This window comes from Puma concolor, chromosome C1 (assembly GCF_028749965.1).
Source record: "Puma concolor isolate L17-30 chromosome C1, mPumCon1.1.hap2, whole genome shotgun sequence".
NCBI lineage: Eukaryota > Metazoa > Chordata > Mammalia > Carnivora > Felidae > Puma > Puma concolor.
Genome location: NC_141674.1, coordinates 184,316,363 through 184,328,916, shown reverse-complemented (window position 1 = coordinate 184,328,916; position 12,554 = coordinate 184,316,363). Strand labels below are relative to the sequence as shown.

The following is a 12,554-nucleotide window of genomic DNA, read 5'->3' as shown; positions in this document are numbered from 1 at the left end:
AAGGAAAATATTTTACAGCTTTTCTGAAGTTATCTTAAAAAAAAAAAAAGCTCCTCTGATCAATCCTTGTTCTTACCAAAGGTAACAAGAAATGAAGGAATACGACTTGACTTGCGCAAGATTTCTTAAGCACCTCATTTCAATAACAAACTTTCAAAAAGGATTGATGCCTTGCCTTCTTGCTCTCTCTGTCCTCCAAAGCCTCAAGGTCCCCTTTCAACTTCTGACTCTCTTTTAGGGCTGCATCACGACACTTCACTGCTCGGGAAAGCTCCTCTTCATTCTTTTCAAGAATGGATTTCACCTTAGTAGAAAACAAGGAATGATAAATAATTTGTCTAAAGCACTATAAATCAGCAATTAGAATAAGAAAAAGCAACTTGGACACCGAACTTAAAATGTTTAATTAAATATGCTCATCCACTATAATAAAAAAAACAACTTTATTAGCTACTTTTCCCTTTAAAGAAAACTACAAAGCAAAAAAAAAAAAAATCTGTGTGAATAAACATGAGCAAACCTAATATATGTCAATCTCCATGAAAATACAGGGTAAGTGATAAAGGAGATAAGACTATGAAGGTTAGATGTAAAATGGTGGGGGTGGTGGACTGATTATCCTGGAATTTAAAAATACAGTAAAACCTTGATTTGAGAGCATAATTCATTCCGGAAACATGTTTGTAATCCAAAGCACTTGTGTATCAAAGCAAATTTAAAAAAGAAAAAATTTTTTTAACGTTTATTTTTGAGACAGAGAGAGACAGAGCATGGACGGGGGAGGGGCAGAGAGAGAGGGAGACACAGAATCGGAAGCAGGCTCCAGGCTCTGAGCTGTCAGCACAGAGCCTGACATGGGGCTCGAACTCACGGACCGCGAGATCGTGACCTGAGCTGAAGTCGGCCGCTTAACCAAATGAGCCACCCAGGCGCCCCTCAAAGCAAATTTCAAGAACCATCAGCTCAGTTGTGATCATGTGATGTCTGGCGTCACACACTACTCATATTGCAAGACATCGCTCCTTTATCAAGTTAAAATTTTTAGAAATGTTTGCTTGTCTTGCAGAGCACTCGCAGAACAATCCAAGGTTTTACTGTATAACAACTGAAAGAATATAACAAAAGCCAAGATGAATAAGTAGCGTCAAGAAAATACTGTTATAGAAGAATGCATCCTAATTAGAAGTATGAGAATTTTATATCCTTGAAATACTTTTTTTCTTTTTTCTACACATTCAAATGATCACAGTATTTTAAATATTATTTTTTAAAAATTTTGAAATAATTAGATTCACAGGATGTTGCAAAAGTAGTGAAAAGAATCCCATGTATTCTTCACCCTGCTCCTAATGGTGTGGAGACATCTTACACTACTGTAGTTAAACATCAAAATCAGGAAACTGACTTTGGTGCATTACTGTTCACTAGATTAACTGGCCCACAGAACTTACACAGTTTTCACCACTTTTTTAAAAACCTGCATTCATCTCTGAGCGCGCACATAGCTGTATGTAATCTGATGTTGTGCACATTATTCACGAACCATCACAATCACAATCAGAACCGTTCCATCACCACAAAAGAATTCACATTTGCTACTTCTTTGTGTATATACACACTCTCCCAAACCCATCCCCAGTCCTGCGGCAACCAATAATTTGTTCTAAATCTCTACAGTTCTGTCATTTTAAAAATGTTAAACGTTTTAATATAATTAACTTTTGTATAGGTAATACATTCACACTATTCTTTTTTATCAGCATTACCGAGGTAAAAATGACCTGCAAGAAGCTGTGTATATTTAAAGTATAGTTCTGACGTGTATAAGCTCTTGAAGCCATAATCAAGATAAGCCATTTCCATCATCTCAAAATTCCCTCATGGGGGCGCCTGAGTGGCTCAGTCCGTTGAGAATCTGACTTCAGCTCAGATCCTGATCTCAAGTTTGGTGGGTTAGAGCCTGCAGTGGACTCTGTGCTGACAGCTCAGAGCCTGGAGCCTGCTTCAGATTCTGTGTCTCTCGCTCTGCTTCTCCCTCATACTCTCTCTCTCAAAAATAAATAAACATTAAAAAAAAAAAAAAAGTTCCCTCATGCCTTTTTGTAATCTCTCCTTTCTGTCTCTCCTTGTTCCCACACCTCTACACAACTAATCTGTTTTCTGTCACAATAGTTTTTTTTCCTAGAATTTTATATAAATGGAATTATATTGTATGTACTCTTTTTTTTTTGTATGGCTTCTTTCACTCAGCATAATTATTTTGAGATTAATTTTGATGTAGCAGTAGTTCAATCCTTTCTGTTGCTGAAGAGTGTTGTATTGTAGAACATACCACAGTTTACTTATCCATTCACCTTCTGAACACTTGAGTTGCTTCCGGCTTTAAGATATAAGCTGCTGTGAAGAGCTGTGTACAAGTCTTGGGTAGACATATGCTTTCATTTATCTTTGCTTAGAAGTGGAATGGCTGGGTTATACGTAGTGTTTTATTTTTAAAGAAACTACCAAAGCATTTTTCAGAGCAGTTATACCATCTGACATTCCCTTCAGCAGTGTTATGAGAGTTCCAGTTGTTCTACATCCTCACTAATACTTGGTATGAACAGTTTTTCAGTTTTATACATTCTAATAGATGTGTATCTCACTGCAGTTTTAATTTGCATTTCCCTAATGACTGATGTTTAACATCTTTTCAACTACTTATTTATCATCCAAATATCTTTTTTTTTGTTTGTTTTCTTTTTTGTAACCTTTTTTTTTTTTAATATTTATTTATTTTTGAGAGAGCACACACGTAAGCAGCGGAGGGGCGGCGAGAGAGACAGAGAATCCAAAGCAGGCTCCAGGCTCCCAGCTATCAGCTCAGAGCTCAACTTGGGGCTTGAACTCACAAATCATGAGGCCATGACCTGAGACGAAGTCAGACGCTTAACCAACTGAGCCCCTCACGTGCTCCATGGAGTTGTTTTCTTCTTAATGAGTTTTAAGAGTTTAATACATTCTTGGAGACAATGCCTTTATCAGATATGTGATTTGCAAATATTTTCTCCCAGTCTATAGCTTGTGTCTTCATTCTCTTAACACTTTAAAGAGCATAAGGTGTCAGTGCATCCGTTTTTTCCCCCCTTTAGGGATCATGCTTTTGATGTCAAATCTAAGATATCTCTGAGTAATCCAAGATAACAAAGATTTCCTCCTACATTTTCTTCTACAAGTTTTACAGCTTAAGATTTTACATTTAGGACTCTGATGCATTTTAATTTTTATATATAGTGTGAGGTATGGATCAAAGGTTTTTTGGTTTTGCATATGGATATCCAACTGCTCCAGTGCCATTTGTTGAAAAGATCATCCTTTCTCTACCTTCACTTTTGTTGAAAATGAAATGTTCATTAAATGATTTTGAATTGGTAGCACATTCACATTATTCTTTATTTTTAATGTTTATTTTTATGTTTGAGAGACAGAGCGCAAGTGGGGGAGGGGCAGAGAGAGACGGTGACATGAAATCCAAACCAGGCTCCAGGCTCTGAGCTGTCAGCACAGCTGACACACCCCAATGTGGTGCTCAAACTTACAAACCATGAGATCATGACATGAGCCCAAGCAGGCTGCCCAACTAAGCCACCAGGTGTCCCACCTTCACATTACTCTTAAGATACAAAAGGGTAAAGTGGAAAATTTCCCAGTCACCTGGTTTCCCTCCTCAAAAATAATGTTGCCAATTATTATTATTATTATATTATTATTATCCATGATAGAGATATTCTATGCATTATAATTGAAAATATCTATATGTACTCACATATGGATATATTTTTTATTCTCCTACCCCTTCTACTACAAATAATAAAATATTATGTATACTCTTCTGAGCCTTGGTTCTTTTAACCTAATAATACATACATACATATGTATGTATATACTATATACATATGTTCGAGCAGTATTCCAAACCATGAATACACCATGATATACTTAGCTAGTGTCTTATTGATGAAATTTTGCTTACTTCCAGTCTTTTGCTATTAACAAGCAATACTTCAATAAGTAATCTTGTAAACATGTCATATGTATAAGCTAGTATATCTGAAGGAGAAAGTCCTAGAAGTACGATTGTGGGGTGAAATGATAGATATTAAACTGTCTTCCACAGGAAGTTGTACCATTTTACACTTCCAACAGCAACAACAAAGAATATGTTTTCCCCACATCTTCCTCAACATTACACTTCCTTAAAACTTTTTACCTGTAACATTTGAAATACTTTTTCTTTAAGGATCTAAGAATATTACAAAGGATGCCAATTCATAGGCTCTGAAAACCTACAGAATTTTGTTCTAGAAACAGACACAAGGAAGGATATATACTTTTACCAGGGTTTTTAAGATACATATGAAAATGTCACTAGCAAAAATGTTTGGAGAAAAGATCTAAATAGCCACCAACTCTAGAAGACAAGATACAGAACTTTCTATTTTTAAACATCAAGTAAAGATGTACGCTCTCAAAGGTTTTCTTTCAAAAATAATTTCTAGGGGCACCTGGGTGGCTCAGTCAGTTGAGCCTCTGACTCTTCATTTTGGCCAAGGGTCATGGGTTCAAGCCCCACATTGGGCTCTGCCCTGAGCCTACTTAAGATTCTCCCTCTCTCTCCCTCTGCTCTTCTTCCCCGCTCACATGCTCTCTCATAAATAAAGAAAAGCCTGAGACATGATAGGCTCTCAATAAATGTTGGTTCATGCTTTTCTTATTAAGCAGTTGTTGTTTTCAATTTTATTATGATAATTTTCACCAATAACTTGGTTAAGGCATTCAGACTATACTGTAAGGTTCACATCTAAAAACAACCTAAAACTAAGATAATACTCAAAAAAATTTTTCTCCAATGTTCAAGTTCTTAGGGCTTTGATTAATGTATTTCTATTTTAAAATCAGGCTTGAAACATTTTACCATGAATATTAAGATTACGTGGAGGGGCGCCTGGGTGGCTCAGTTGGTTAAGCGGCCGACTTCGGCTCAGGTCATGATCTCGCAGTCCGTGAGTTCGAGCCCCATGTCGGGCTCTGTGCTGACAGCTCAGAGCCTGGAGCCTGTTTCAGATTCTGTGTCTCCCTTTCTCTGACCCTCCCCCATTCATGCTCTGTCTCTCTCTGTCTCAAAAATAAATAAACGTTTAAAAAAAAAAAAGAGAGATTATTAAGAAAAAAGATCAGGTGGATGTTTTGAATTTGTAAAAACTCAAAATCATATTAAAAAAACTCAATGGCTACTGTTAATCAAAATCTTCCTATGTCTAAAAATTAACCATGTGATAACCAAAATAATGGTTTCAATCCACATTGTCAATTTTTCTTATCTGTGAAGAACCTAACTTTCTTGTTACTCATACCTCCATATATTATCTTTCTGAATTGTTACTACTTTTCTTCATTGTTGTATAAATCTGAAATTTCCTTATGATTTAGTTTGTGGTCTCCACTTACCGAATCCTGTTTAAGAAAATTTGGTGATTCATTTATTAATGGTCTTGAAGCAAGAATGTCTATTTTACCTTCCAGTCTTCCCTCCATGGTTTTAATAGCATTCAAAAGAGTCTTTAGAGAGATTCTAGAGTCTCCAATCTCCTGAGAAGCTCTCAAAGAAGTGAGGTTAGATGCAAAGGTCACACGGCGTGCAGAGTTTGGAATAACACTGGGTAAACCAACTGATGAAGTTCTTTCCTTTATATTGTTTACATGGGGCCTATAGCCTTCAAAGAATTTCGAAGATGCAGGCCTCTCCGGAGATTTCCTTTTTCTTGGAGGCATCACCAATCAAAAACAGTAAAACAACTAAACCTAGAGTTATTTTTCAATGAGCGCTCCTTTTATGAAGAGGAACAACACAAAGTTCTAATGAAGCTGTGATAGAAAATATACTTGAAAATGTGTTCCTTTGCTTTCAGAACGAAGAAATCACACTGTAAAGTCGTCCTGGTGAAGAAACAAGCCTTCCTTAAATCAAATTCCCTGTAGGAGAGTATATCTAATGAGGCCCTCTTTTCCAGTAGTCAGATGGTTAGAACCCTAACAGTATTCTATTTGAAGACACATTCTAGCTCCTTGGTTACCAAGGGTATAGCTAATAGAAGTCAAACATATTTGAGTAAAAAAAAAAAAAAAAAAAATGCACACATGGTAAATTTGTAAATCACTGAAATGAATCACTTTCTTTTGGTTACACATTCTTGGATTATTTTCTTCACTAAATGTTTTGTATCTTGTTTGTCTAACTTTCTCTATTCATTTGTTAAAATGTTTGTTATGTGACTTACAAAAGGATTGTAGCCTCAGCAGTCACCCTGATGACAAGTAAGCATTTATACCACTAACACCTCTTTCAAGTGAGCTGTCTCCTGCAGTTCTATCTTGTTGCCACTGAGTTCTAAGTTTGCCTATAATTAAAAAACCATTTCCTCTATGAAAGTGTTTCTCAATGCTTTCATTATAATGATGCTCCCTATGAACGCTCACTCTATTTTGCTTCTGAAAGACTTAACTTCTAAATCTATAATAAAGTTTATGAGTATATTCTTAAGCCTCCAATTAGAACATAAGTTGAATATCCCAATCCTGCTTCAGGTATGCTTATTTCTCTACAGTTTAGCAAAACCTTGTACATTGTGGGTGTTTAAAAAATGTTTGTTGAATTGAGTCAAGTGAAAGAATATTCATCTTTCTGGGACTGTATGGTAAGGTGGAGAGAAAGCCATCAATTTCTTAAACCCTAATTAAAACAATATAACAGCAATTTGTTTTATAGCTATTAATCACACCTGCATATAGCTGCCCTCTAGAGCCTTGTTCAACTTGCGTAGATGGTCATTCTGTGAACTGGTTTCAGTAAAAGAATGTAGTTGTTCTTCTAACTGTTTAACTTTTATCTAGGATAAAACAGAAGAATAATAAAATAAGGAGTAATTATATATATATTTACATATTTTAAATTTTTTTTTTTTCAACGTTTATTTATTTTTGGGACAGAGAGAGACAAAGCATGAACGGGGGAGGAGCAGAGAGAGAGGGAGACACAGAATCGGAAACAGGCTCCAGGCTCTGAGCCATCAGCCCAGAGCCTGATGCGGGGCTCGAACTCACGGACCGCGAGATCGTGACCTGGCTGAAGTCGGACGCTTAACCGACTGCGCCACCCAGGCGCCCCATATATTTACATATTTTAAAAGGAAAAAGATGTCATGAGTTTGGAAAAATCACAGAGAATCCTTAAAACTTGTAGAAGCAATCCTAAGTTTTTCTAATCATGTAAAGATTGCTATTTCAACTCTCAGAGCTATTTCAATAGCTAAAAGTAGGCTATAGCCATTTATACGTACTGAGATAACTCATTTGGTTTCTATTGCTTATGAAAACTCCAGCGGCACCTGGGTAGCTCAGTTGGTTAAGCATCCAACTTCCCGTTCAGGTCATGATCTCCCAACTTGTGAGTTTGAGCCCTGCCTCGGGCTCTGTGCTGACAGCTCAGAGCCTGGAGCCTGCTTCCGATTCTGTGTCTCCCTCTCTCTCTGCCCCTCTCCTGTTCACATTCAGTCTCTCTCTCTCTAGCTCAAAAATAAACATTCAAGAATTTTTTTTTTAATTTTTTTTTTCAACATTTATTTATTTTTGGGACAGAGAGAGACAGAGCATGAACAGGGGAGGGGCAGAGAGAGAGGGAGACACAGAATCGGAAACAGGCTCCAGGCTCTGAGCCATCAGCCCAGAGCCCGACGCGGGGCTCGAACTCACAGACCGCGAGATCGTGACCTGGCTGAAGTCAGATGCTTAACCGACTGCGCCACCCAGGCGCCCCCATTCAAGAATTTTTTTAGAAACTCCAAATTAACATGACTTATGAATATAACAGTGAGACTTTGGGGGTAATAATTTCAACTTAAAAAAAATTGTGATACCTAACATTCAAAAACCATTTTGGCTATGGATAATTAGAATTGTCAACGTGCAAGTAGATGACACAGACTCTTGTGTTTTACTGACAGAATTATAAAATCTGAGTAAATGAAATTCTTATATGATGAATTATACTTTAACTGAGAAAGATAATTACGGCTTTCTCTTTAAAGAAAATGATCATTTGGGGGAATGAAATCATTAATATTTACTCACTAATCTCCAAATTGTGTTTTCCCACATTTTCTTCCCTTTATATCCAACCCTTTCATACAAATCAACAATGAATCCCTGAATCAGACAAAATGTCATCCAAAATTTTTTACTTAAATCGACTTTTTCCTTTCTCTGTGTCTTGTTTCCTACCTGTGGAGGGAAAACACTTCTTGGCTGGAGTTACTGCACACTTTCAGGAACTGTTAAATTTTGATTGCTAATATTAGTATTTTTTTTTTTGAAGGACTGCATAAAAATACATTTTGTCTCAGGAAATCTCTCTTGTTCTATCAAGCAGAATCCTTCTTTTATCTCTGCCTGTTTCTGTTGCTCTTTTCCACAGTGTACATTATAAAATGTGTGCTATGGCTCCCTAAAGCCATCAGTAAAAGTTAATCATGACTTTCACTTAAGGTTCAGAATTAAAATGACTGCCTCTAAAGGGAAGTATTCATGCAACAATTATTCTCATTTTAAACAAGCAAGCTGCTGTTAACCCATAGAATCTAATGGAAAATGGGCTGAATAACTCTGAAGACTTTGAGATTTGCTTTTCTTCAAGCAAAGAGAATATCCTTATTCTACAATATTTCTCAGATAATTTGCCCTAACTCAGCCTCTGGGCACACAGTAAAATGCCCTGAAACGTTTTAGATGGGATGTTCTCATCTACAAGCACTTTAAATTTTGTATTGAGTGTCTTATTTGGCATGATTTCTAATTCAGGACATTCACATGGGAAAGAACACAGAAGCAAATAAATCGTGCTGCCGCTCAGAGATCTGGTTTTTCTGTGTCATTAAAAGTCAAGCAACTTCCATTATTAGCTTATCAGCCAGTCTCAGGAACTGCAGTAACTTAGGTCAAGGTCCTTTGTTCATCATTTTTAATCCTTTTTAATAATTTTACCATAAATGTATCCCTAAACAGTGTACAGTATTATTTTATAAGATTGATCTATGTTAGGGGCGCCTGGGTAGCTCAGTTGGTTAGGTAGCTGACTTTGGCTCAGGTCATGATCTCATGGTTTGTGGGTTCAGGCCCCACATCAGGTTCTGTGCTGACAGCTCAGAGCCTGGAGCCTGCTTTGGATTCTGTGTCTCCCTCTCTCTCCGCCCCTCCCCTACTTGTACTCTGCCTCTCTTTCTCTCTCTCAAAAATGAATAAATGTTAAAAAAAAAAATTGATGTATGTTAGCACACGTAACTCTATACTCAAAGATTGCTTTTGGGGCACCTGGGTGGCGCAGTTGGTTAAGCGTCCAACTTCAGCTCAGGTCATGATCTCACAGTTTGTGAGTTCGAGCCCTGCATCGGGCTCTATGTTGATAGCTCAGAGCCTGGAGCCTGCTTCGGATTCTGTGTCTCCCTCTGTCTCTGCCCTTCCCCCACTCACACTCTGTCTCTCTCTCTCTCTTTCAAAGTAAATAAACATAATAATTAAAATTTTTTTTTAAAAGACTGCTTTCAAGACTGATATAACTACTTTCAGGAGAAATTAAATAAACTCCAGTAAAATTCAAGATCTGTAAATCCTACAACCTAGTAATTCTTCTTCTGAGAATTATACTAGCTAGAGAATTTTTTACATGAATACAAGGGGACCTGTACAACAGTTCATCATTTCAGTGTTGTTTGTAAGAAACTGGAAACTACCTAAATATCCATCAACAGAAGAAAGGATAAATCTATTTTGGTATATTTATAAAATGGAATAGAATATAGCACTGAAAATGTAATTCACACCATGTTTGAATAGGGAAAGCAGTTTCTGACACAGTCTACATTAACTCCTGAAACCAAGTGTTTATACCAATCATGAAGTCAATTCTAAAATGTAATCTTTTATCAAATGATTCATAGGTAATATTTTTAATCAATTATTCAATTTAGAGAGAACACAGCAGACTATTTTGATTATGCTTAGTATGCAGCTCTTCCTTTAAATTATTGCAAGGGTATTATGCTTTAAGAGCACTTTCCCTTGGGTTGATGAAGTCAGTCTGGAATGTGCCAACCCAAGGTATGACATAAAAACACCAGTGAGTCAATAGTTTCAAGTGTTTCAGCTTTCAAAGACTATCAAAAATTTTAAGCCCTTATTGTAGGAATAGGAGTAGAAAGTAATATTTTCCTTAAGATTCTGAGGATAACTTCTAAGGTTATAACTGAGGTCTAAAAGGTTAAATAGATATCAGCTCACTAATTAATTTTAAAATGTATCCTATTCCCAGCCAAAATTTGGCTTTAAGTTGGCTATGAACATTTGTTTTTTTTTCTTATATACTTAACAATACATTTAATTTCTCTTGGGAAAGAGAAACAAAGGTCAAAATCATTGGTCACAGTTTTTATGAGATCATTAGTTTCACAAAGGAGAAGGCTCTTCTGTGTCTGTAATAATCTATATACCTAGTCTGTAATGTTGACTAGCTTTCCTAGTGAAAAGTAGATGAGAGGTATGCTTTCCCCTCCTCAGTTTATAGGTGAATAAGATGAACCTCAAACAAAAACAATCAGAAAACAATGAACAAAGTGCCAATAAGTACCTATCAGTAATTATTTTAAATGTAAATGGACTAAATGCTCTAATCAAATGACACATGGTGCAACACAAGCACTTTTAAGAGGGAAGTGTACAACAATACAGGCCTACCTCAAGGAAAAAGAAAAATCTCATATTAACAACCTAACCCTACACCTAAAGGAGCTAGAAAATGAAAAACAAAGCCCAAAGCCAGCAGAAGGAAGGAAATAATGAACATTAAAGTAGAAATAAACAAAATAGAGACTGAAAGAATAGAAAAGATCAATGAAACCAAGAGCTGGTTCTTTGAAAAGACAGACAAAACTGATAAACCTTTAGCCAAATTCATCAAGAAAAAGAAGACTCAAATAAAATCAGAAATGAAGAAGAAATAACTACCATATCACAGAAATACAAATGATTATAAGACAACATTATGAAAAATTAAATGCCAACAAATTGGACAACCTAGAAAAAAGTGGATAAATTCCTAGAAACATACAATCTCCCTCAACTGAATCAGAGATAGAAAATTTGAACAGACTGATTACTAGTAATAAAACTGAATCTGTAATAATAATAAAAAAGAAACCTCCCAATACATAAAAGTCAAGGATCAGATGGCTTCATAGATGACTTCTAAACATTTAAAGTAACAGGTTCTGCTAATACTACTGTGGTTTCATTAACTACATTAAAAGAAAACTTTTTTAAATGTTTATTCATTTCTGAGAGAGAGAGAGAGAGAGAGAGAGAGAGAGAGAGAGAGAGAGACAGTGTGTGAGCAGGGGAGAGGCAGGGATGGAGGGTGACACAGGATCTGAAGTAGGCTTCAGGCTCTGAGCTGTCAGCACAGAGCCTGACGTGGGGCTCAAACTCACAAACCGTGAGATCATGACCTGAGCTGAAGTCACACACTTAAATGGCTGAGCCACACAGGCACCCCTACATTTAAAAAAATTTTTTAATGAAGCATAGTTGACATACAATACTATATAATTTTAGAGGTACAACACAGTGAATCAATAATTATATATATTACAAAGTGCTTACTATAAGTGTAGTTACTATATGTCACAATACAAAGTTATTATAACATTATTCTCTATGCTGTACTTTTCATCCCTGTCACTTATTTATTTCATAACCGGAAGTTTATATCTCTTAATCCCCCCTTCACCTATGTCACCCATTCCTCCACCCTTCTCCCCTCTGTCAACCACCAGTTTTTTGTATTTATGAATCTGTTTCCAGTTTTTTGTTCTTTGGTTTTGCCTTTAATTCCACATAGAAGTGAAATCCTGTGGTATTTGTTTTTCTTTGATGTATTTCACTTAGCTTAGTACCCTCTAGGTCCATCCATGTCATTGCAAATGGCAAGATTTCATCCTTTTTTTACGGCTCTTCTTCCTTCCCAAATTATCCCCAAAATATAGAAGAGGAAGAAAAACTTCCAAATTTATTCCACAAGGCCAGCATTACCCTGATACCAACACCAGACAGAGACTCTACTAGAAACAAAACTCTAGGCCATTATCTCTGATGAACACAGATGCCAAAATCATCAACAAAATACTAGCAGACTGAATCCAACAACACATTAAAAATATCATCAATACATTGAGTAAGGATAAAAACCATACGATCATCTCAATAGATGCAGAAAAAAGCATTAAGCAAAATACAACATCCATTCGTGATAAAAATTCAACAAAGTAGGGTTGGAGGATACATACGTCAACATAATAAAAGCCATATATGAAAAACCAACAGTGAACATCATACTCAATGGTGAAAAACTAAAAGCTTTCCAAGATCAGGAACAAGACAAGGACATCCAATCTCATCACCTTTATTCAACA

General features: G+C 36.3%; 1 protein-coding gene across 8 annotated transcripts in view; it reads right to left on the bottom strand.

The window, feature by feature from the left end:
- CCDC150 (coiled-coil domain containing 150) overlaps window positions 1–12,554 on the bottom strand; it is a 100,251-nt gene that overhangs the window by 20,269 nt on the left and 67,428 nt on the right. For 7 of the 8 annotated variants that reach the window (XR_015255412.1, XM_086719197.1, XM_086719193.1 and 4 more), the window contains 2 exons: window positions 6,819–6,926; window positions 176–304 (listed from right to left, as the gene is read on the bottom strand). Coding sequence is in view for 7 of the 8 variants with exons in the window: in XM_086719197.1 (XP_086575323.1) it covers window positions 176–304; window positions 6,819–6,926 (237 nt within the window). In the remaining variant the exon portion in view is untranslated. The remainder of the gene's footprint in view (window positions 1–175; window positions 305–6,818; window positions 6,927–12,554) is intronic. The other variant, XM_086719194.1, reaches the window with a different exon arrangement.